This window comes from Adiantum capillus-veneris, chromosome 23, assembly GCF_014529385.1.
Source record: "Adiantum capillus-veneris isolate H3 chromosome 23, ASM1452938v2, whole genome shotgun sequence".
In the NCBI taxonomy this organism is placed as follows: Eukaryota; Viridiplantae; Streptophyta; class Polypodiopsida; order Polypodiales; family Pteridaceae; genus Adiantum; species Adiantum capillus-veneris.
The window spans coordinates 79,254,079-79,279,621 of NC_140953.1; the positions used below are offsets into that span (position 1 = coordinate 79,254,079).

Consider the following 25,543-nt stretch of genomic DNA (forward strand, 5'->3'; position numbering starts at 1 on the left):
CACAATACAGCAGCTTCATACTTCCCTCATGTTTCAACTTTCATGGTGACGACATGGCCTCGATGTGACTTTCTATGCTCTCCATCGCCCTGATGAAAGAACAAAAACTCCGTATTTAACTTTATCCCAAGCTGCCCACTTGCCCACTATTGAAATAACCATTTGGGGGGGAGGGCGAGAGAGAAGAAATCATGTCAGAAGTGGGAATGCCTTCAAACTGTGCCACACTATCCATGCATTGGTCTACGTTCCACATGCACACAGGGGGATTCCGACTTCTACACAACGCACATGATTTCTTCTCTCTCTCTCTCTCTCTCGCACATGATTTCTTCTCTCTCTCTCTCTCTCTCTCTCGCACATGATTTCTTCTCTCTCTCTCTCTCTCTCTCTCTCTCTCTCTCTCTCTCTCTCTAACATGTCAAAACCAAAACCAATACTACCACTATTATAAACCCTCAATCACCTCAAGTCTAGGAAATAACAGTTCAAAACCTGTTCTTTAGGCTTTGAGAAATAATCCAAATACTCAAAAAAGTACACAAATCATTCATATGTGATGCTTTTGTCAAAAGCGGTGCATAGCATACACTCAGTCAAACCGACGTCCCATACACTAGACTATGCCAGGAGAAGGGAAGGAAAGATGTCACAATGAGAGAGAGAGAGAGAGAGAGAGAGAGAGAGAGAGAGACTCTGATTCAAGTGCCAAGGCCAGCAATTATTTGGAAAATCAGCAAAAGATCCAGTATCAAAGCACAAAAGAATCTAAAGTCCTGTTTGTCAACTACTTGCTACAAAGAACATCAAATCAAAGGCGAGATTTGCAGCAAAGCCCCTTAAGATGCTCCTTTTCAACGTGCTGCCGTAAATGCTGCATAGAAATTGACCGAAGATGGAAGTCATCGACTGGCGACGGCAGACCCCTCTTCAGCGAGGCGCTCTGCTCGTAGATGGAGTTTTGCAATCCCTCAAACTACTCAAATAAGAAGAAAATTCTTGTGTAAACTTTTTTCTCTTACTCTTGTCATGTCCCTTCTAACCTCTGGCCAACTAAAGTACACTTAGTAGGATTAGATGGAGAGACTTGGGAAGAGTTCCTCAGAGGTGGCCTTCTTGGCCACCTGCTATTACTTGTACCTCCAAAGGAAAAAATTGAGAGCCTTTTGTGTTGCCTCTATATATCATCATATCAAAAATGGCCTAGTCATGCAAGGTCTCACTGGCGTCTTGGACGGGCTGACTCTGCAGAAAAACCCAAAAAAGAAAAGGAATCAATACCCTTTAAGAGAGCTCCCAACGCTAAACAAAAATAAAATCTCGTTGTTAGTTGTCAGAATTTGATTGTACTGCACTAAGCTCAACCAAAAGGGAGTAAAATCTTACCATTCCTTCTTTGATTAGTGATTCTAGAATGCCTGGAGTACCAACAAATCTAAATTTGCTGTAAAATTAGTGAAAGTTTGACACTTCAACAATGCATCTCCATGCGCACGTGCGCATGCATGAAGGGAAGGGAGGACCCTATGCACATGGAAAGAGCAACTATCCTGGACAAAACTCTTTTAACAAGAGTCCTGTAAAAAAAATGGTTTAAAACTCTGTTGTTTTCTAAAACCTAATAATCTCAAGAGGTCTTAAATTAACACCCTTTCAGGAAAGTACACCCAATACACAGCACAGAATCCATCAAATTTAGAAAAAGAAATAAACCAAGGACTAAAGTTGTCTTTCCACGGCCATCTCTAAGGACTAAATTGCCTAAACACACAATTTTTTCCTAACTTATCTCAAAAAGAGAGCAAATAATTTTGGACGAGCACTAGTGAAGAGCTTGAATTAAGCGAAACGCATTCAATGCATTTTTCAATCCAAGCTATCAGACTCTATCAAACTTCTTCACACCAGACACAGTGCACGCGCGCGCGCGAGAGAGAGAGAGAGAGAGAGAGAGAGAGAGAGAACCTGATTGGAAGCAAACCCAATATCGCGCCGCTGCAGTTTAAAGCAGCTATAGCACTCTCAGCCTGGCAGAAAACAACCCAACCACAGTTAACAATTAGCTTTGGATGCCGCCCATTTTACACGGTCAAATCAACCATTTTTGCAAGAGTAGATGTATCAGATCAAAAGAAAATTGCAGATAATACCCGACCAAAAAGAGACCAATCACAATCAACGAACAAGCAGGCTGATAACAATAATACAGAGCACAACGACTCAATAAGTCACTAGCTGCATTCATAAATGGGTTGTATAAATTAAGACAGTGGCAATTGTTGCAAGTACGAGAAAGGTGTACCCTCCCGTCTGGGTGCGACACTTTGTCCAATGTTGCAACTTCATCCAATGACTGCGGCTCTGAACCAAATCGTTGCAGCATTCATTAAAGGATGTGCCCATTCACGCTAAGGATGTGTCTCTACGTGATGGGACATGACTATTCATAAGCATCGACTCATCTCCCATATGAAAGAATGTTGTACCATAGTCTGAACACATGATCACACAACCGCACACTTTAATTTCAATCAATTTGATTCCCTTTCTAGTCTCTGAGTCTCTTCTTATGCGTCTCAACCCTTTAAGTTCTAAGTTTTTCAAGTCATGCAACATCAATAATATACAGAATTACCCTAAATCCTCACGTTGGTACGAGGATAGAATTATTCCTACCCCATGGGTTCCTATGCCCTTAATCCTCTGCGTTGCAGTCTATCTGTACTTTCTATTCCGAAGTTGATGGAAGCAGAAGAGAAATGGACCAATGGTGGAACTTGAAGGCAGCCATTACCCCTAAAATGTAGGCCTCTCTGACTCTTGAACCCACCCACTCATAATCAACGATGGTATGCAAGCGCTAGAAGTTATGCACGTGTAGTGTACACCCAAGTGCTTTCTACCTCTTGCCTCTCTCTTTCGCTATATTAGGATGGCCTTGCTTTGCTGAGACATGGTGATCGCATTGTCCATCACATGGAGCTTCTATCGTTGGCAAACACCCACCCGACATAGCAGCGCACAAACTGCGCATTAGATCATATGTGCATCTGGGCAAACCCGAAGGCAGGGGCTAATAGTATCATCTGCATGTAAGGTGGAGCCCGAACAAGTCCGATCGTTATGGACCACAGCACTGATCCACAAATCCTAGAGAAAGGACCAAAATTTGTACATGAAGGCATGAGATACGGCAGCATCCAGCCAAGACTACAACAACGTAGGCCGACTATCAAAACTCAGCTGTTGCAATAGAATATGCCGACCAATGCTAGCTGAATACTCCAAAAAGTAAACTGTTTGACGCTGATCCGCAGCTAAGGGCCAGACTCCCCAGAGTCCCATGATAACCGTGAGAGAGACCTGCTCTCCCAAATCCATGCATCAGGTGAGAGCACAGGATCCAATACTCGTTTGCCGGATGAGTCTACCACACAAACAGGATCCCACTTAGCCACGGAGCAGGAAGCCTCAGACAGAGCGGCAACAAACTCTAGTCTCATGTGAGTATCCTCTATCACTGCATCAGAATTCACTACAAACAGTATGCAATCAAGGTGAGCACCCAAGGGGAGTACCAACACATGAAAGAGTTCTTGCGACTCTTTTCTCAAGTGCAGGCACAGATTCAAGAGATTCGGGAAAAGGAGACTCTCTCAGTCTCTTCTTCTCCAAAGCATGACACACAAGATTTGCATGATGATTTGAATGATAATGATGAGCATGATGATTTGGATGACATGACAAGCATGATGATTTGTATGACCACGATGTGATTGTTCACAAGGATGATGGTTTAGTTGATGCTTTTTCTAGCGAAGCTAACCTCATTGCAGATTCAATTGATCACAAGGAACCGATCTTGGCTCTCGAGTCAAGGTCCAAAGAACCCCCACAGGAAGTATTATGTGTTTGAGTGATTTGTCAACACGCATTGTTCGAGTGTTTCATTCGTGATCGTTTCCCGTATTTTGGTCGGCGTCTTTATGTGATCCCTTTTTTTAGGCATGACATATTATACGTTGAGCACGGATGTATGCGGATTTCTCATGAAAAGCTGAAAAGTATGCATTCAAGGAAGTCACATTCCATGTCTCTTCCTTGGCACGACACAGTTCTAGAAAGAGCACAAGAAAGTATGAGCACCAAGCATGGGCATTTCCATTGTGTTTTGCCACAGTTGATTGATTTAGATCAGCACGACAAGATTCGATCTCATTGTTTGCGTGTGTGTGGTGAACGGTTTGACACTCCGTCTCTTTGTTCATCTACATTGCATGCACAGTCTTTGAGGAAGACAAGATTTTTTCCAATCACTTTACATAGAATAGGTATGTTCATGTTTTTGTGTTGGAAATGGTTTCAAGAATTTTCAGCCATGGAGATTCTTGAAGAAGGAAGAAGCATGACCCTAGACGAAGTTGAAGCATCGAAGGAGCCACAGAAGACTTTGTGTCACTTTCGGCGCGGCGCAAAGAAGCAAGCTTTGCAGACCTTTATGAAGTTCAAGTACCGCACGACCCACACATCAGAGTGCGCCAACGAAGAGTCCCTTCCAAGATTCCGGATGCTATTGGCGATCTCCCTCGACACCATACAGTTCGGTACCAATACCTCACTTTGAAAAGGAGGGGGATGCCATGTGACACATCCAACCCTACGTGTCCGTGGACAACCTACAGCATGACCAGGGTTCAATTCAATCAAGTTAGTCTAGAATAGGAAGTGATCTGGCACTTTTGTGAGTCTGTTCGCAGACCGTGCATGTCCAAACACTTAAGAGTAGATGCATATCCTCTGGTTGCACACAGCATGATCATCAGATTTCCATTAGAGCATTTTTACAGTGCATAGACCTATTTTCCCTATTTTTGACATTTTTCACTTATTATTTTTAAGTGACTTTTGTTGAAAAGTAGGTAGGGCAAATTTACTAAGTTTGTATAAGTAGAAACCTAGCACTAGCACTTTCTAGGAGAAGAGGCAGCAGGAGCACCTTGCTCAACAGGCAACTTCTCAACAAGACCAACCCCCGCGACAACTCTAGCGTTTTCAGCATTGCAAGAGGCCTAGCGTTTTTGCATCAGATCAACCAGCGTTTTTGCACTTGCAGATTCACGGCAACAGTAGTCAGCAGATCGGCCCTAGCGTTAGCAAATTCCCCCCACAACAGCAGATCAGCCCTAGCATTAGCAGTTTTCCACCACAGAACCCCAAATCAACCTAGCTTTTTGGATCGGCCAGAGACCTGCCGTTTTTGCAGATCTTCACGACAAAAGCAACAGTAGCACCAGCGTTTTCAGTTTTCAACAGTCAGACTCCGCAGTAGAACCCCCGAACCTCGCAGATCTCACCTTCCCGCAGCAAATCCTCGCCGTACGGTCAGATCCAGTGAAGTTTGAGTTTCAGCCCGGAAAACGCAGATTTCAGCATCTGCGATTTCAGCGCGTCGTCGTCGCATCGTCGCCATCGACATCGTCACCGACATAGAGTCAGAATTTAGCAAAGAAAGATTTGCAGATTTCAGCCCGTCTCGTCATCGTCGTCGACATCGTCGGCAAGTCCAAGCATTGTAGAGATTTATGCAATCATAAGTAGACCGCTCTCACCATTGAGAGTGGGGCCTTCGGAGGAGGGTTTTACAACGTCTCTGGTGTCGTATTCTCTCCTCTCTCTATCTCTCAGTCTCATGCACCTTCACTCACAGTGTCCATTCACTTTGTTTGTATCCATTGCACTCTCTCATTAAGAACGGAAGGCTCTCCCTTCCGTAAGTAAAAGGAACCTTGAGCACAGTTCGGAGCACTCATCTTGAGCAAAGTTCCACATTCATTCCGCTGCACCTTACAAAATTAGACGCTTATAGATCAAAAAAGATGCCTTGTTGGTCGTGAAGCAAGTATAGGAGTATGGAAGAATAAGAATCCTAAACTGGGTTTGTGTTGAAAGAAAATGCCCCTTTATATCATGGGAGGGAAGTGTTATCAAAGGAGATGGATTTTCTGTTAAGCTATTTTGGTTGAAGGTCTACCATCCTCCAAAAAATATGCTTTTACAAGGAAAGTTAGGAAATACAAAATACTTGATGATGTGCTTTACATGAAAAGAAGTGATTTGGTTTTGCGTAGTGTATCCTGGAAAGAGGAAATTTACAAAATTTTGGAAGAAAATCATGAAGGATCTTGTGGAGGCCATTTTGCCATGAAGATCATGTTGCATATAATTTTGCAAGAAGGCTATGTGTGGCCAAGCATTCAACGGGATGTTAACCATTGGTGCAAGTCTTGTTTGCCTTGTCAAAAAATGGGAAAGAGAATTTTGAAGCCTGAATTACGAAAGACAATTACTAGCAAAAGGAATGCTTACATTTTGACAGTAGTGAATTATTTGTCACGATGAACAGAAGCTAAAGCTGTCAAGCAGATTACCAGTAAGAAAATGGAAAAGTTTGTATATGAGCATATATGCTGCAAGTTTGGTGTGCCATTAGAATTACTTTCTGATAGAGGACCGAAATCTAGAGGAGAACTGTTTGACTTTCTATGCGAAAAGCTCAACATACAGCACGGATACAGTTCTCCTTATTATCCACAATGCAATGGTCTCAATCAAAGGTTCAATGGAGAGTTGGTGAAAATCTTGACAAAGATGACCCAGACACATGGGAAAACTTGGGATTCATAGTTGCCTTGTGCATTATGGGCCTACAAAACTGCTATCAAAACGAGCACAGGGTTTTCTCCTTACCACTTGGTCTATGACAAGGAAGCATTATTGACAATTGAAGTGGAGATATTCTTGCACTCAAATTGCTTTCATTGGGAGATGAAGAGCAAAGAGATACCTGGCAGAAAAGACTATTGGATCTACAATGTTTGCAATTGGACAGAGTTTTGGCTTTGAACTACTATGAGGAAGTGTCAAATAAAGCTCAGATAAAGGCTAATGAATATGTGGAGGATAAGGGAATTGAAAAGGGTGATCTTGTGTTACGATACAATAGTAAGTTGGACAATACCTTTCAAAAAAAGTTTCAAATCAAGTGGGAAGGTCCTTTTACTGTTGTGAGCAAGTTTGACAATGGCACATATCAGCTGGCAGATTTGGACGGTGCACAGCATAAATACCGTGTTAATGGTTATAGATTGAAGAAATATCTGGCACGTTTGATGACAATTGTGACAGATGAGATGCTATCAATAGAGGAAGACAGTGTGAAAACATCTGAGAATGTAAATGAGGTTTCTGGGAATGAGCTACAGCAATTGTTCACCCTAGAAATCTCTGCTTGTCATGAATGATCAAGCAGGCTAGGGAAGGTTCGCAAGCTATGTCATCATTTTTTAGATGAGCATAAAGTCATTAGGTCATGCCAAAAAGCTTGCCCACTGGCCTCATGTATATATGTGTACATAGCCCTACAAGTCCATGTAAAAATTCATGTACAAAGGTGTGGTTTTGTCAGGCTTGGATGCTGATGTTTTGAGTTGTTCAAGTCTCCAAGACATGGTTTTTAATAAATACTTCCAGCCGTGCTTTATAGCCCGAGAATCGGATTGGTACATCGTAAGTTATGAGCATCCGAATTGGGCTGTCTCAACTTAGAAAGTGATTGCAGGTGCATGCAACAAAGGCAATTGGGCCAACTTGATGATTGGAATTGGAAAGCTGAGATTTAAGATTTCTAGAAGTAGCCGAGATGATGGGCTCCAAGCCATGTGTTACAATGTGTCATTCGGTGACCGGAGCAGCAAGTTATGCTTTGGGGAAGGTTGTCCGAGAAGATCTTCTGCTTAGAAAAGAAGCTGGAAATTAATTGGGCATGAGGGAGTTGGGAGGATTGGGGAGGAAGTTGCCATGTTGCATGGGAATTATCCCACATGAGAAGGGAAAAGAGGAGAATGGGGGATATATAGGCTAAAGGGGGAACCCCCATTAGTTGTATCACCTTGTGGAGAGCTTTGCTTGATGGGCTTGTGGGCTCTTGGGGGGAGGGGCGCCTTTTCCTACTGTCCACACTGCCTGCCGAGGCGCCTTGTCACATTTTGGTCCACTGGACACTTGCCCCCACCCCATTCCCTTGGTCAAAAGGTCACCGACACCTCATTTTCTACCCAAAAAAGGACAAAAATGAACCAATTAAAAAAGGCCTACAAAAAGAGCCTTGTCAGCTAAGAAGAGAGAGGAAAATTTTGGGGATAAAAGATAAAAAAGACCCCCATTTTAATAGTTGCAACACCTGCATAACTTCCAAAGAGCTCATTTTTTAGCAAGAAAGAGTACACCCCCGGTTTTGAGTGGCCATAACTCTTTCATCTTTCATCTATTTTTTGTCTATGGATACTCTACGGACATCTCCACGAGACGAGCTTCGTCATGATGTCCTTGGTTTCCCCTAATTTCGAGTGTGTTTCATGCTTGAAGGGTTTTTCATAAATCTCTACAGGTGTTTTCGGCAGTGTAATAGTTCTTCCTTCTGACGGTGTGATTCGTGCAAGGCTATAGAGGCACTCATTTTTCTTGTCGTTTGCACGCTAACACCGCTTGCACCAGATTCAACCCGCTCATCTGTGGGAACTCTTGGAATAGCCACTGCTAGATCAAAAGCGTCAAGGTAAAGTTCCAAATCCGAGGAGCATCTCCTAGGTCCTCCTCCTCCATCCATTTCGCAGTTAATGCCCGATGGTCTTAGCTTGCTTAGGCCCCAAACCTTGGCGCTCCTTTCGGTATTTCTTTATATTGCTTCAACTCGGTACAAGCCAATACTCCACGCTCTACACCTTCACCCAGAAGCGTGCTAGAGACTGAGCCCTCTACACATATGAAAAGCAGTTTACATGAAAAGCTCAAACTTAAAAAGCATCTGGCCCAAAAGCTAGTGCCCAAAGCTGTCCAACGTAAATCATGGAAATCTGTATACCTACCACGTCATCATGTCACCGCGAATTGCGGAAATCCGTACAGCTGCCACATCATCAATTTGTGACATCCCCCCTTCTTGAAAGAAAGTAATCGTCCTCGATTACACCTGCAAAACAATTTTAGGGCAGAAACTTTCTTCAGTAGACACTGACTCTATGTATTCATGTACTAGAGCCCACAACAACGTACATTCATTGAACATGCCATTCACAAATCACACACTTAGTTCACATTGTTTCAATCATTCAATCTAGTCATCTCATCCATTCAAAAGTCTTGATGCACCTAGATCCATGTGTAGCCATCTCATCCCGCCGGAACTTTTGATGCGCTCACCACAGTATCCAGTCATCTCATTCACAATCATCTCATTTATATGGGAATCTTGATGTACTTGAATCTTATTTCATCATATATCATCATCATTCATTCAAATTTTAAACAAAATTATGATTCGTATCTTCAATCGTGATCTCGTCCATTCTTGAACCGTCATTGCTCCCAATTGCTTTCATATGGGAATTCCTCACCATCTTATCCTCGATTTCACCAGCAAAACAGGTAACATTTCAAGGAGATGGCTCACCTCGTTGCAAAAGAGTGGATGTCTAACTCCATGCTTCCCAATGCTTACAAATGTGAGTTCCTCGCTCCTATTACTGTTATTTGTAGACAAATAACAAGATCTTCCACAAACATTAATTCGACATGTTGAAACCCTAACTTTCCAAATTTGTTGGATTTAAAATCCATTCCTGTCAATGTGTCGAGCTTGTTGAGAGGATCAACTTTACCTTCTGTCACATATCCAAATTCTCAACCGTCAAAGAGATTTTTAAAAGTCTTTGCAACACAGAAAAACGTCAAAAAGCATGTTTTTAGAGCTTTTTAGGGCAAAAACGAACTCCTTTTTCTCTTGCAAGTGATCTTGAATTCCTTACGGCTTATGCCCTGTAAGATAGAGAGATGAAGACAGGAGCACGCCCGATGCATGACGAAGTAAGGGTGGGAGTGGCTAATAAGTTCGATGTTAAATGTCACAAACTAGTGACCTAGCTCTGCCACCCGGAGACACACACAAAGGTTCCCGAAAAATGCATTGACTGCTGACGTGGCAGTGTACGGACAGCAACATACAGAATCACGCAAAACGCGCTAACATGCTGACGTAGCAACGTACGGAATCCCGCAGAACGTGCTGACACGCTGGCGTGGCATGCCGTACGGACGCTCCGAGTTTTGTGCTACCAGCTTTTGGCAGTTTTGAAGACCAATTGCTTCTAAAATTTAGAAGCTTTTAAGTTTGAGTTTTTGGGGCTCTGACTTTGGCATCCCAAGTAATCTTTATAAGTGGCCTTAGGGGCTCATTTCTCAGAGCATCTCAACGCAAAGACTGAGAGTGAGCACCCGCGGACTCTTTGTACTTTACACACAAATTAATATAAAAATAAATACCGAAAGGGCGCCAGTCTTTGGGGCCAATACCTCTTGGCACGGAACTACCCCGGGCCGTGTCGTCTCTTGTGAACAGTTTTGAAGTAAATCTCTCCTGTGTCACCGTAGAATCTTGACTTGGGGTGTCCAAGTTTGTTACAGTGGTATCAGAGCACAACCGATTTCTCTTCTACCCGGAAATTTGCGACACTTATGGATTCCAAAAAGAATGAGTCGACTTCTTCTGCATCTGCTGATGCGGGAGGAGATCACGCAGAAGATTTAAACGATTTAACAGAGGAAGAGTACGGGCCACCTCGGCCTACTCGGTATGAACTTCAAGAGATCGAACGTCGACAGCAAGTTGATGACTGAACAAAGCAGGTATCAAATTTGCGAAAGATCCTCAGATTGCAAAAATTTTATCTCCGCAATCCATCGCTGAAGTGCACACTCAGTGGCAGAAAGTCACCGAACCACTAATCAAACCGGCAATCAAGAAACCTCCTTCTCCGAGGATGTTTACAGAACAAGAACTTCAAGAGGTGGTTCAGACTCAGATCAGTCAGCTTTTGGACGCGAACAATCAAACCAAAAAGCAAGTGAAAAAGCGCAAGAAGGGGACTGAATACCCTAGTTATTTGGGCCGTCAATCTTCTTTTGCATCCGCAAGAAAGCACAAGAAGCGTGTACGCTTTGAAGGACTACCCAATTCTTCTTCTTCCTCTTCTTCTGACAGTTCTTCTAGCTCGTCGAACTCGAGCGAGGAGGACAGAAAGGGCAAAAAGCGAAGCAAAAAGCAAAGCTTCGGAAAGGGCAAGAAAAAGGCAAAGAAATTTAAATTTCGTCCAGTTTCTCATAGCTCTATAGAGGAGTCATCCTCTGACAGTTCGGACTCCGATGACCATATGTTTTATGCAAGAAAGCACTTATACAGAGCCAACCAATATGACTTTCTCGAAGACGAGAGCAAGAAAGCAAAAGAATTTAAAGAAGGTGGACGGTCAATAAAATTTGAATCCTTCTCTACATTTCGAGATGCTCTGAGGGCTTTGGCCTTCATCCAACAGTTTGACATAGCCTTCTCTAGAAGGCACTACTCAGAGCACTCCAAGATTAGGAGGGCTGCATCTTTTCTCAAAGGAAATGCTCGAACATGGTGGACCACTCTTCTTTTGAGGAAAGAGGCTCCAGTCGAGTGGTTGAAATTCAGAAGGCTCTTTATTTCTTCTTGGCTGACCCGGGAGTACGAACGGGATATACGAACCGCTTGGAACCATCTTTGAATGACCAAGGGAGATTCTCTGGATGCTTATTGCAAGAGGTTTTGGGACTCTTTTCTACCAACCTCTTCATTTAAGAAGGTCTCTTTTAAGGAACAGATTGAGCGGTTTTGTTGCAGACTCCCTACAGAGATCCGAGACTACTGCCTTGAACAAAAGTCAAATTCTATTCAAGAATTAATGGGTCATGCGAAACGGGGTTTCTCGATACATTCGGGAAATTTGACTTACCCCACTGATGAGATTCTGACTCAGAGAACCTGTTGCTAAATTGGCTTTATCTTACAGAAAAATAATTCTAAATAAATTATTGGATTTATAAGTGAGAGGGTTTTCTCGCTTGGAACACCAAGGAAAAATAATTCTAAATGAATTATTGGAATTTTAAGTGAGAGGGCTTTTCTCACTGGAGACATCCGAGTACAGAGTATTCCTAGTGCGTCATTTAAAGTAATGACGGGAACACTGAGAACGGGAATATCTGTAAGACCACCAGGAACGGGTACTTCTGATGCGTCACATCGGATGGGTGACAGGGAGCATCGGAAAGAAGTATCCGACCATCCGGGAACGGACATCTCTGATGTGTCATAGGCTGGGTGACAGAGCACCGTGAAGGAGATTGTACCATAAGTTTGGTAGGAAAGGACTAGGTGATGGGTATTCCTGATGCGTCACAAGGTGGGTGACGGGTGCATCGGAAAGGGAATATCCATAGTCGGGAGGAAATTCCGAACTGTGTTGGAATTGTGCACAAGGAAAAGCAAGCACTTGAATGAAGATGGGTTCAGAGCAGGGTAGTTTTCGTACGTCGAACGGAACCTCTCGTTCCGTCCGGCCGGACCCGTCCCGTCCCGTGCGTTCCGTTCGTTCCGTCCGGTGACTTTTTTCGGCAGTTTATGACCGTTGGCAGCTTTTTGACCATTTTGCAACGTCCAGTTTGTAGGCCTTTTGGAGCCGCTTGCGGGCAGTTTTGAAGCCAAATGCAAGCCATGGCCCATGGGCCATTGCCATGCTTATTGCTCAAGAGTCAAGCCTCACATGCTCTTCCTCTCCTATTTAAGCAACCCTTCCCCTTTGTTATCCAACACAACCTACAACTACAAGCTACAAGCTTTAGCCCTAAGCCTCTCAATGCTCTACCCTCTCATCTCCATGTGCTTCCATTGAAGCTCTCAAGCTCTCGAGTCTCCATTGGGTCTACCATCTCTCTCCTTCAAGCTCCCTTGGGTGACGGGTCTCTCCTTCAATCTTCCTTGGGTCTCTCTCTCTCTCTCTCTCTCTCTCTCTCTCTCTCTCTCTCTCTCTCTCTCTCTCTCTCTCTCTCTCTCTCTCTCTCTCTCTCTAATCTATTGATACATCATACATCATACTAGTAGCTACTAGCTACATACTACATAATGCCGCCTCCTCTTCATGAAGCCTTTGAGAAGCATTGCCGATATTTTGAGCGGGTGGGGGGCAAGCAAAACTCTTGCAAGTGGTGGTGCAAATATTGCCCAAAAGCTATGACCTCTTCCGTCACCCGTCTCCTCATCCACTTGACAAAGATGGGAGGACAAGCGGGGCCATGTCCTAATATCCCCGAAGATATCCTTGCGGAATGCAAGAGAAAGTATCTTCCATTGAAGACACGCAAGGGTAGAGTCACCTCGGATGAGTTCGTGTCGCCGGATGTTGATAGCTCCGATTCGGAGGAAGAGGCCTCTCCAACTATGTCCATGGCTACCGGTGCCACCGCGGCCTCATGTGATGGCAGTGCCTTCTCCAAGAAGTCCAAGAAGTCCAAGGGGTCTTCAAGTGATGGTGGCCGGCCTCCGAAGATGGCAAAGCAAACTTCTCTTGCGAAATCGGTGGGTGGATGCTCCGGCCCCTTGTCTTTCCTCAAGGAGAGACAAAGAATCGCGGAAATAGAGATTGCCCGCACGGTGATTGAATGCAATCTCTCCTTCAACATTCTTCGGTTGGAGCGATGGAAGAGGATGATCATAGCAATTGCGGCGGTTGGTCCATGCGAGGGGTGGACGGGTGTGTCATACCATGACATGAGAACAAAGAAGCTTGATGAAGAGAGGGCAAGGATTGACAAGTCACTTGAGCCCGTACGTGCGGGTTGGGCAAAGTATGGATGCTCTATCCTCTCCGACGGATGGAGCGACCGCAAGAAGAGGGGCATCATCAACATTCTTGTTTCTTGTCCTCTTGGTACGTACTTCTTACGGGCGGTGGATGCGGGTTCGAGAGGGAAGAAAGTGACCGGGGCATTCATTTGGAAGCACATCCGCCAAGCCATTCTTGAGGTAAAACCGTAAATCGAGCCTTTATGTCTTGAGCAATTGCCAATGAGTCCTATGTTTTAATTTTTAAGTTTTAACTCTTCTTGTCACAAATGCCTCTTGTGTAGGTTGGTGCGGAGCATGTCGTGCAAGTGATTACCGACAATGCTTCAAATTGCAAGGCAATGAGTAAGAGGCTAGAGAAGGAATTTCCATCCATAGTATGGACTCCATGTGCCTCTCATTGCCTTGACCTTCTCTTTGAAGACATAGGGGAGCTAGGTTGGGTGAAAGATATCCTCAACCAAGCACTCTCCATCATCAATTTCATCAATGGCAAAGTGAGGGTGCTTGCCATTTACCGCACCTACTCCGACCTTGAGTTGAAGAAGCCATCGGCCACTCGCTTTGCCGCCATGTGGCTACTTCTAGAGCAGCTCTTTGATGTGCAAAACAAAATACAAAAGACCATGGTCTCCGATGAGTTTAAGGAGTGGATGAATGGAGAGTCCGCCGCTTCCCAACAAGATGCAAAAGCCATCCAACGGCTTTGCTTGCGGGAGGAGTTTTGGCAAGAAATTAAGGGTCTTGTCGTTGCGATCTTGCCCTTGTACAAGGCTCTCCGCATGACCGACATGGAAGGGGCAACTATTGGGCTTCTATGGCACTTCATGGAGGAAGCTTACAAGGAGATTGAGAAGTCTACAATCCTAGATGGGGCTCCCGATGGAACACGGTATAACTACATATTTATTATTATATAATACATTCTCTATATATCTAAATTCTACATGCTTGTTTCTCTACTTAGTACATTTCCTCTCTCTTCTTGTAGTGATTACCTCGAGGACTCTCCCAAGAGAGACGACATTCTCCTCCTAATCACAAAGCGGTGGGATTGGATGAAGAGACCTATCCATTACTTTGCGGCTCTCTTGCATCCGGCTTACAAGAAGCCCGAACTCTTTGTAAATCAAGAGCTTATTGAGGAGCGCAACAATTACCTCTTTAAGGTGCTAAAAGAAGAGGACATTGGAGCATTTCTCCAAGAGGTAATCAACTATAGCGACCAACGAGGCACCGCATTTACTTCCAACTTGTGTTGGAAGCGGCAATCCTTGGTGAAGCCTTTATTTTGGTGGGAGAGCTTTGGCTATCAATTGCCTACTCTCAAACGACTTGCTTTGAGGGTTCTTGGCCAAGTAAGCGACAAGCCTCAAACTTTTACATTTTGTGCTTAATCTCTTCAAAGTTCAACTATAGTCTCTTATAGCTTATGCCTCTCTTGATGTGTTTTAGGATTGCTCATCGGGAGCATGTGAGCATAATTGGTCCGCATACTCCCTCATCCACACCAAAATCCGAAACAAGCTCTCAACGAAGCAATTACAGCGACTTATCTATTGTCGCTCCAATTTACGCATGTTGCGCTCTATGCATGAGATGCCTATGGCTCGACAGGTATAAATTATAAATTATAATCACGACTCACTCCATTTTCTATACTCTAGAGTCTAGTCTTTAATTAGTTTGAATATACTAATTATGTTTTCATTGTCCAATGTTGTAAATGTCAAATAGGTCAACGTGGATGAGCTCACACTTACGATTGACACTCTAAAGAGTGTCAATAAAGAGCAAGACCCTGAGGAGCAAATGATTTTTCGTGAGCTCTACTTGGAGCTTGAGGAGATTGATCGCCGGGTTTCTCGTACACGATCACGCAAGAAGGTCGTCATCCATGGAGTTACATCGGCTACAAGAGGCAGAGGTGCCAAGGCTACAAGAGGTAGAGGCAAAGCATCAACAACACCCACGGAGGCTCCTAGGACCTATGTGCGACGAGGCTCCGAAAGCGGCTCTTGTGCGGCGGCCATCACTATGGAGGATAGAGAGCCTCGAGAGCCAGAGTATGATGATGAAGGCAACCTCATTAGTGATGGACATTATGAGCCGTCATCCTTCGACTCTTGTGAGGAAGAGGATGATGTTGATGAGCGAGGCTCAGAAGAGGAAGATGAGGAAGATGATGAGAGCACTAGTGACTAGTGACTTTACTATTTAGTCTCTCTATTATGGTGTGCCACTTTTTGAGTACTTTGTAGCCCTTGCCACTTGGTCCCCCCACTTTTTTGTATCCCTTGCCACTTTTTGAGTACTTTGTAGCCCTTGCCACTTGGTCTCTACTTATCAAATTTTAATGATCATTTTGGTTTAAGTAATGCTCATTCTCTTTAGTCTTTGAGTCTTGACTCTTTACATTGTAGTATTGTAACTACTAACTTGTAATCTATACAAATGTCAAGTTTCTATAAGTAAGTATTAGGGCCTAAGCCTTAGGCCCTTAGACTTGAGAATTATTTGTTTTTTTAAATTTGAACGTACATAACGTCATCGTACATCATAAATTTTTTTAGTTCGTTTAGTACCGCACATCATCGTACGCGTACAAAACGTACGGGACCGTACGAGACTACTATGGTTCAGAGGAAACTTTGAGGAAAAACAAATGCTTTCTGAGAAAGCGGGATTGCTTTTCGGGAAAGCAGATGTTTTCCCGCGAGGAAGTCTATGTCTGCATTGCAGCTATGCATGTGATTGCATCCAGGGACGCCTGGGAAGTGCTGTGAAAGCATTGTTTTTAACTTATAAGGTTTTATTGAGTTTTTGGGCAGGTTCATACTATTTTTAAAATACGCCGGCCGCCCACTTAATAAGTGGGCAGCCATCTCATAAATAAGGCAACAGATCAGCCAGCGTTTTCTCTCTCTTTTTTTTCTCGCAGAACAAAAACAAAAAACAAAAAAACGGCCGCGATCTCAGCTATTCGTGCCCGTGGCTAGGAGCTATAAAAGCATCACATGCCCTCACTCAGGGGGGAAGACCAATCTTTGCAAGGAGGAGATGCTGCTGCAGATTTCAGCCGTAAAGAAGACGTTGCCGGTGATGCCCATGGCTGCCCCAAGTGTACCAGATGTCGCCAAGACCCAATGCGCGAGTTCCCTCGCGAAGAAGTGCCTACGAAGCGTGTTTCCATCGCGAGAAGTTGCTGGTTTTCTCTGTTTTCAGCCCATAAACGTCGTAGACGGGGTTGATCTACGAGAAGGAACCCGAGAACACACCTCTTCTGTGTGTAAGATTATAAGAGAGGATTTTCTATGTAGAGATCTCTTCCGGGGAATTGTTTTTCGAGAACGGAGTTGCGTTTCGAGCGTCGAGACTTTGAAGGTAACGATTTTCATGTTATGAACTCTGAGTATTTGTTTGCAGGTGTACTTCCTCTTAGTGAGGGAGTAGGAGCAGAGGAAGGTATGAGCCTCTGCAGGAGAAAAGCGCTCTGAGAAACTAGAGCCAGATCAGCCCAGGGGTTTCGTACCCAAGTTGGGGAAGTAGATCCACGGATCGGAGAGAGGTAGTCTCTCAAGTTGTGATCCGGAAGTTGGGATTCCCAAGTAAGGACTTCGTGTCCGGGAAAGCAGAGTTGTTTTGCGGGAAGAGGACTCTGGAAAGAGAGTTGGAAAAGAGTTGCAGGGATGCCATGCCCTGAGTCTGGAAGGTGAGATCCAGAGGCGAGAACCTTGATTCTCGAGGAATTGGAATAAGGAACGGAAGTTCCTGGGAATAGGGTTTTGCCCTAGGAATCAGAAGCTGAGGCTTCCGGGAACCATCAAGTCTTATTCTAGAACGAACGTGGTAATACGTTCGGTTCAAGTGCTTGTATAGACTTCTCCTCAGTAATAAAGATACTATTACGGGGAGGGACCAGCCCATCTTCTGGTCCCCAGTACTGTGTCGATCTTCTCACTCTCTATCTCTCTCTATCTATTTCTCTCTATATCCTTTGGCTTCAGTATTAAGTGATAAATTCTATTTATCCGAGTATATTTTACATTGTTATGCGCTCCCATTTGTGACAGAACCCGACAGCCCTCCAACAATGAAAGTAGAAAGAAAAAGAGTTCCCAAGAAAAGAAGGATAAGGATACACGACCCCGACTGACTCTTCGAGAAAGGGCAAACTATATCAGAGAGGGGAAGTGTTTTGGTTGCGGGGAACAAGGACACATCTACGCAAAGTGCCCCAAAAAGGCTCAACAAGAACAGACTGAAGACAGGCCAGAGAGTTCTAGAGCAGCAGAGCAACGTGGCAGAAAAGGCAAGATGAAAGCAGAACTGGTACCAGATTGCATGGGTATTGACCCAAGCCTGATTGATGAAAGTACAAAACTTTGCCGAGCTTGGGGCAAAGTGAAAGATCAAGAAGCCCTGATTTTCTTTGATGGAGAAGCCAAGGCCAACTTCATTTCACCTGAATTGGCGATGTGGCTCGAGATTACACCCGAGACGATGGGACCACCAGCAGAGGTAGTTCTAGCGGCACCTGTCATTGGCAAACTTTGGTTGCATTGTCAGGGGTATTTAGGGCACAAGGACTTCTACATCATGCCTTTGGAAGGCTGCGACGTCCTCCTAGGAGTCCCTTGGTACCATAAGAACAACACTGTGGTCGATTATCGGGCAAAGAAAGCAACCTTGACGAATGAAAAGGGCCGAACAATTGTACTTGATGTAAAACTTGCCTTCATCATTGCCACATCGTGAATGGACAAGGCCTCGGAACCATTTAGTTTCATTAGGCTTTGAAACAGGAGTCATCTCAACTCACTTTAGTACTTCACAAACCATTAGAAAGGGCTTTAGGGGGAGGATGAGGCTGCTAGGAACAGCCATGTGCAAGGTGCCCAACTAGCGACACCGAAGATGCTAGTCATGGTGGCCAATGAACATCATATGTTGCTCTCTAATGCCGACGCACATGAACACAACAAGAACTTGATAAAAGCGACGTAAGTGTGATAGCTCGAACTCCAAAATGAGACGATATGTTGCGGACCAAATACGAAGACCAAGAAAAGCCAAGGTGGTGATGATTGTCGAACTCATGTTTTTACACCATGGATTGAGAAGTATGAGACGCAAACAGCAAGTAATTAGACTACAAAGCTAAAGATTCTCACTCCATCAAGCGTCCGACCACACTGGCCATAAAAAACCTTTATTGCACAATGTAAACTCGTTAATTCTGCCATCGAGCATTCCAATGACGTAGGAAGCCAATCCGTCCTAGAGAGAGTGACCAACACTATATGCAAAAAGGAATATGCAAGAGGCAATACCAGCATGCGCACACAATAAAACAGTCTACATAGCACTCTTTCATGGTGCTACATAAACTGACAAATAATGGGAGCATAGTTGCCACGAAACCCGTTTCTTCCACAAAAGATGTTGTAGATACAATTCTGCAACTTCATGTCTTTGAACTCGCATTTCTTTTAACCCCAAAATCTTGATTTGTGTGGGTTCCATTTATTCTATTTGAAGTCTCAAGTTTCAAGTAAGCCATGTCTCTAAACATGATACAACTAGTTTATGTCTTAGTGTGACATGTTGTACAATGTGCATAATCATTTAGTGTCCATGTTATATGCCAACATTTATCTTGAAGTTCTTTACGAAACCTCCCAGATGGCGTTTCAGACATGGACCAAAACCTCCTAAACCTTTGAAACTTCGTATCAAAACTCTATGGTTACCATGATTACAAGAAGACCTAGAATGAAGGTGTCAATCAAAAGATGCCTACATAATCACTCTTCACCTGACCTTATTTAAAAGTCTTTCTCTTGATCGAAGACCATTGACTAAATCAATTGTTATTGTAAATACAGGTCTTGGAACGGCCTAAGAAGAAACACTTTCATAAAGAATCCCAACGCTTACCATGTTAAACTCCACAAAAGCAATTCGAGTTGAATGACGGTAGTCTCCCAGCAGCCTTAGACGTGCTACCTGATGCAAAGTATACATCAATACCAAAATTATTACATATAGGTATAAACAATCACATTTGTAGCTTACTTGGAAAAAACTCAATAATATACCTGGCCACATAGGCTCTCAAAAAACAGTTTCACCTCTGCCTGAGAAACCTACAAAGGTAGATCAAGAGGGTATGGAATCAACTACAAAACGGGAAAAGGCATGGTTCCCATAAAATCGACGCAAGGATTGTGGTACCTTTTTATCAATATTTGTACAATATATTGTTCTGGCACACATCTCACGCTCATCCTCGGACTACAAGATCAAAGTACTCACATGTAATCAAAACAAATAAATCTTTTTCAAGAGATCCTACGAAAGACAAATTGCATAGTTTGTATCACAAAAGAAAAACATACTTGAGGTAAAAATGTGGGATTCACTGGCACTATTGCAGTTTTTGACGGTAAAACTCGTACCGGATAAAAACCCAACATGGTCCCTGCAAGACTAAGTGCTCTGCGAGCTCCCTCTATACAAAAAAACACTACAGCGTAGGTGGGCTTCGTACAAGTTGAAAAGAAAATGCCAAATGAAATCCAGCCAATCATTTTTGTCATATCAAAAGAAGCACTTAGCAATAGATACCAGTTGTAAATACCTTCATCTGTAAATTCCACAAACGCAAACCGTAAAACAGAATTGGGGTCTCCACAAACACGACAATCCACCACCTGCAAGAGCCAATCAAGGTTTAGCTCCAATTGAAAAGGTCTATAACTTTATGAAAAGAAAAGACAACGGCTCACCTGCCCGCACGTGAGGAAGAGTGCAGCAAGTTGTTCTTCCGTAACCTACAATTAAGACCAATGAAAAGGTGCGTTTGAGTTGCTCAGCAGTATTGAAAACCTATATCAATCAATAATGACACAAACCACAATACTACACAAATAAAGCCTGGCCATAAGGCAATCACCTGTTGGTCTATGTCAGAGACATAGACAGTCCTTCGGATACTGTCATCCCGTTGCGCCCTCAGCAATCTGCTGTTGATGCGTCTCTTGTTGGTGACATATCCATTCTTCTTCTAGACAGCAATGCGTAAAATCTCCATTAGTTTTCATGAGACCAAGCACGTGATAACATGTTGATATAAGAACCAATCAAACTATTTCAAGTCCCTATTAAATCAGTGTTGTTGTTTCTACCATTAGTAAAGTTTCAACATTAAGGATAAAAGAGAAAACAACATCACTTTGATTATCACATAACATAATTTTGATAGAAGCACACCCTAAGAACCCAAAGGCTCATTCTGTTATACCCAAATAAATGTAATTTCTATGTCCATTCTGTAATTAGACTAAGACACCAACCTGTATACTATACAAACTACCAAGGAGGCATCATCCTAGCCTACACTTGAAAATGACTATAGGCATAACCAAATAATTTAAAACCTTCAAAATGTACGAGTATTCCACGCCTATGAAGTGGTATGTGGCCTCTACAATTTCATTACAACATCAACCTACATGCTACACACCCTATCAGTTGTAACTACAGAAAAACGTTCACCAAAAATTTTGAATGCACAACCTTCTAGAACTAATTTGTTTATATAACAATGCTGCATGCCTACCAAATTGTTTGTTTAAACCTATTCTATAACATTGCATGATCCTCTTCAGCACATATTTTTCTGCAAACTGGCAGCTGCAATTGCAATCAATGATCGACAACAGAGTGCTCCAAATGCAAAAATTTCAACGATCGAAGCGGAGGCTCAAAATGTACAACTTCCAAACAAACAAAGTAAAAGCTTGCCGAATCCTTCGGCTTCCATTCAAAAGTTGGAGCTCAATCAATTTTAGTGTCCACACACCGATACCTATCGCTCAAAAAAAAATGGTGGTCATGCTAGAGAAACTACATAATTTTCCTGAACTAAGAAACATAAAGTCAAATCAACAAATCCAATAATTTAACATAAGCAACAAGCACTCTGCTGAGCAGCAAAATGATTGAAAAATGGAATCTTCGAATTCACAAGCACATTGTCAATTTGTTGATCAAGCTCAAAAACAGAGCCTAAGTAGTAAGAGTACTTGAGGTCTGCTGAATTTTTAGTAGTACAAAACGTGCACGATTATATCTAGAAAAAGGATGAGCATGCTTTATGCTTTGATCAGAGTGGGAGTGTGTGCTTGTCTCATCTGCATCCGGCAGGCACTCACATCAGAAATGTGCGCATGTGCTTGATGATCACAAGCACATTGTCAACATAGATTTAAGAGTTGCTAGCCTAATGCAAACGTACTTAAATCCATATAAGACTTACAATTACCTTGCGATTGGCATTGTTTTTGACATTATTTGCAGCCAAGCTGTCAGGAGAATGCGACGGAGGCACAAACTCCTTCGCATTCGGGTTAAGCTTGGAAAACATATCCTCAAGCTCGCGCATAGTGTCGTGATGATGAAATCCGTTATCATGTTGTCCCTCTGAGGACGCTGAAGATCCACTGCTTGCATTTTCAAACACGCTGGGGTTTCCCGGGCTCCCATTCTCATATTCGACACTCCCATTCTCAAAATCTAAGCTGACATTCTCAGCATTCTGAATTGGGCTTGGATCTGCGCATGCAGGACGAGGTGATCCAGGCATCTGCTGTGGCGATCGGCCAAGGCTTTCATCTAGATGGTGGGCATCCCCGTTGCTGATCGCAACAGCTGAAGAAGCTTCAATGACCGCCATAGCTTCTCGCTGATTGTGCTTACGAGAGAGAGGGAGTCCTTATGTGTGGGCGTGTGTGTGGGCGGGTTTGGGCAGGCTAGTGTAGGCGTTGCAATTGGGGGGAGAGGAAGAAGAAGATGAATCGGAAAAGAATGGACTTTCAAAGATAAGCTATGGCGATCTGATGTCCAGAAGAAAATGGGTGCATCTGCCGATGTAAAAGGCGAAATTGGCAATGCGGTTTGGGTCTATTTTGGCCGAGCTGGAGAGCTCGGCTATGGCGGACGGGCAGGGAGTAGGACGCAGAGGTGGAGAGACGGGACACTCTGTATAATGTGTTACGAGAGAGAAAATAAAAATTTGTTTTTTTCATACGTGGAGTTTTAGAGGAGCAGAAATTAGGCGCCTACGTGGAGAGCAACTAACACTAAAAAGTCTGAAAGGAAGGGTCAGAAATTGAGAGAGAATAGAGAGAGGAGAGAGAATGAGAGAATAGAGGAATTGAGCCTTTGGGGGGCCCTTTTTGTATAGTAACACTCGGACACCTCTCCTCATGACCCAGAAAAATCAAAATGGAACAAAAACACTCGCATAGGAGGACGCACGTGTGAACTTTACACATGTATACTTTAGAGAGAATTTCATCATACCCACATCATTGCACATGGCCATGCTTGCATCACCAAATGCTTGTTACACTCGAGGCCTATGCGCATGGGCGATTTGTTAGAGTGGGCAGCGGGCCTCCACGGGAGGGGGTAACTGTTTCTGAGTTAGCCCCTCCCCTCAAATAACTTTGAGGTAAAGTTAGCATTACTCCCTCCCTCCTTGTGTGTGGGCGCGTTTCAATCAAATCCATCCTATCATGTCTTGTCTTACAATTACCCCTGCCTGTGGAAGCCCCTTCTTACCACCAACAATAGCCCTAGGATCCCCTAGAGTTTTGCATTTCTCGTCATCTTTAGCCAAGATTAACCTTCTGCTATATAAAAATAAACGATAAGCTTCAGATTGTTGTGTTTAACGTCCGCTTGTATATCCTTTTTGACTCTTTAGGTTGCAGTAGTAGAGTTTCCTCTTATTTAGGAGTTCTTGCAGCTATACTTAATTGTGGGACACTTGGCTATCCACTTTGTACTTTTCCGACATCGGAGATTATAACAAATGAAAGCAAATACGGCCTCCCATACCACTAAAGTGAATGCATTGAACTACTCCGACAAAGAGGGGCTACAACAAAGATTCCTCTGCAGTAGGAGGTCGTTTGTTGTCTCATTGTGCTTCCATTAGACAAACTCGATCGATCAAGGTGATATGTGATTACCTCATGCTAGGGATCTCGAGCATCCGCTTGTTTCTCAAGCCTCTTTTTATTCATTTGAGCTACACTCATCTTCACACCCTTGGGGACCCTTGGCCTTCCAAGGAGGGGCTTATTATCTCTCATGCTTCCTAGCCCATTTTTAATAGGAAGAGAGGCCAAGAAGACGCTTCAAAGGGGCGCCACTTGGGAAGTGGAAGAAGGATATGTAATACCTAAGAGGGTTGAGACGTTTTATGAAGGGAATTGGTAGCTCTCGTGGCTACGAGAGAGGACATGCCCTTTTAACACAAGGCCCCTTGAGCCTTTCGCTTAAAAACGATTACTCTTAATTTTTGTCTACAAGTAGGGTAGAGGGGCCAGTTGTGGTACGGCCCGCAGAGAAAAGACACATGAACCCCTAATTTTAATATGTTTAGGGACCAAAAGAATCACAATAAAGTGGAGTTGAAACGGCTAGTTCATTTGAAATAAAGCCTACTCAATGGCCAGGGCATGGGTTCAAGACGTTGTGTCTACATTTTACCTTTTTTGGCCCCCATTGGTGTTCTTATTCATGCCGATTTTTGATACACTTGATTCCGAAAATCGCGCCGCGACTACCGACTTTCAAACCCGACCAATCCCAAATTATTTTTCCTGAAAGCTTATGAAAAGGCGATTAAATTGAGCTACTCAGCGCAAAAAATTGAGCTCGGAGGAGGGAGATTCAAGCTCCCCAAGTTACCCGTCCCCCTACTGGCTCCTCTACCCTATCTCATGCTTATGAGAAATGCACACTAGTATAACACTTGTAAGAGTAGCTGATGCTTAGCACATCATATTGCCTAAAAAAAAAAAATTTGTAACTTTGATGGTAGTGTAGACTCTCTCTCTCTCACACACACTCACTCACTCACCACCTACCTCCCTCCCTCCCTCTCTCTCTCTCTCTCTCTCACACACACACATCTATCTATACTATTATAATGGGGGAAGGGATTTCATTCGACAAGTTCCAAATCAGTTTGTCTTGCGCAACATGACAGTGGACAGGCAACACTCAAGAACGATCACACAATGCAAGAGGGTTCCACATTTGGGAGAGAGAGAGGGGGGGGTGTTCCACATTTGACAACGCTCGCACACCCTCCAGCCCAGCGCGCTAAAGAGAGAGGCTTCACCCACTGCTCGAGGGGGATACTTTTAGTGTAGACAGTAACAATAGAGGATTCTAGGTCTTGCGCACGGAAACCATGGAGGGCAGTGCAATGCACGCAATTTCTTTCACGCAAGAGAGAGAGAGAGATGCACTGCCATTCGTTTGTTCGTGGTTCATAGTCCGCCCCATGTGAGGCTCAGGAAGGCAAGGCACCCAGTAGCTCGAGAGTCGAGACAGTTTGAGAGAGAGAGAGAGAGAGAGAGAGAGAGAGAGAGAGAGAGATGCATAGAAAAATTGTTTGTAGAGAGAGAGTTGTGACCACAGGAAAAATGTGTCGTGCCGTTTTCAAATTCAAAAATGTTAGTTGAGGGCAAGGGGAAAATGAGAAAAATACACCTAGTTTTTTTTTTCCCTCTTGGAAAATTGAAGGAAAGGAATTTTGTATGTTTGAGAAAATGATTTTTCCCGAGCCCTACTCGAGGCAGTTTGAGAGAGAGACACACACAGAGAGATGCATGGAAAATTCGTCTGTAGAGAGAGAGAGAGAGATAAGAGAGAAGAGAGAGGGAGACCTCAGCACATTATTGGTCGACATGTATCCCA

At 43.7% G+C, this 25,543-nt stretch overlaps 3 protein-coding genes across 4 annotated transcripts; 2 read left to right on the forward strand and 1 right to left on the reverse strand.

Moving 5' to 3' along the window:
- Nucleotides 1-700: 700 nt before the first annotated feature.
- LOC147428037 (polyadenylate-binding protein-interacting protein 8-like) lies at nucleotides 701-22,831 on the reverse strand. 2 transcript variants are annotated; one of them, XM_086497362.1, is made up of 10 exons: nucleotides 22,089-22,831; nucleotides 20,718-20,825; nucleotides 20,551-20,595; nucleotides 20,403-20,475; nucleotides 20,161-20,273; nucleotides 19,997-20,056; nucleotides 19,861-19,908; nucleotides 19,700-19,768; nucleotides 1,966-2,027; nucleotides 701-1,245 (listed from the first exon to the last, which is right to left on the reverse strand). In XM_086497362.1, exons 1-10 carry the CDS (start codon nucleotides 22,497-22,499, stop codon nucleotides 1,188-1,190), a joined length of 1,047 nt encoding a protein of 348 aa, XP_086353488.1. In that variant the 5' UTR covers nucleotides 22,500-22,831; the 3' UTR covers nucleotides 701-1,187. The 2 variants fall into 2 exon arrangements, with proteins under 2 accessions (XP_086353488.1, XP_086353487.1); XM_086497361.1 differs by having other exon boundaries at nucleotides 20,718-20,828.
- LOC147428038 (uncharacterized) lies at nucleotides 2,035-14,082 on the forward strand. The gene has a single exon (XM_086497363.1). The coding sequence runs from the start codon at nucleotides 13,040-13,042 to the stop codon at nucleotides 13,949-13,951; it is 912 nt and encodes a 303-aa protein (XP_086353489.1). The 5' UTR covers nucleotides 2,035-13,039; the 3' UTR covers nucleotides 13,952-14,082.
- Nucleotides 14,091-19,692, forward strand: LOC147428039 (uncharacterized). The gene is made up of 4 exons (XM_086497364.1): nucleotides 14,091-14,651; nucleotides 14,751-15,117; nucleotides 15,215-15,376; nucleotides 15,497-19,692. The coding sequence occupies exons 1-4, from the start codon at nucleotides 14,101-14,103 to the stop codon at nucleotides 15,962-15,964; spliced, it is 1,548 nt and encodes a 515-aa protein (XP_086353490.1). The 5' UTR covers nucleotides 14,091-14,100; the 3' UTR covers nucleotides 15,965-19,692.
- Nucleotides 22,832-25,543: the final 2,712 nt, after the last annotated feature.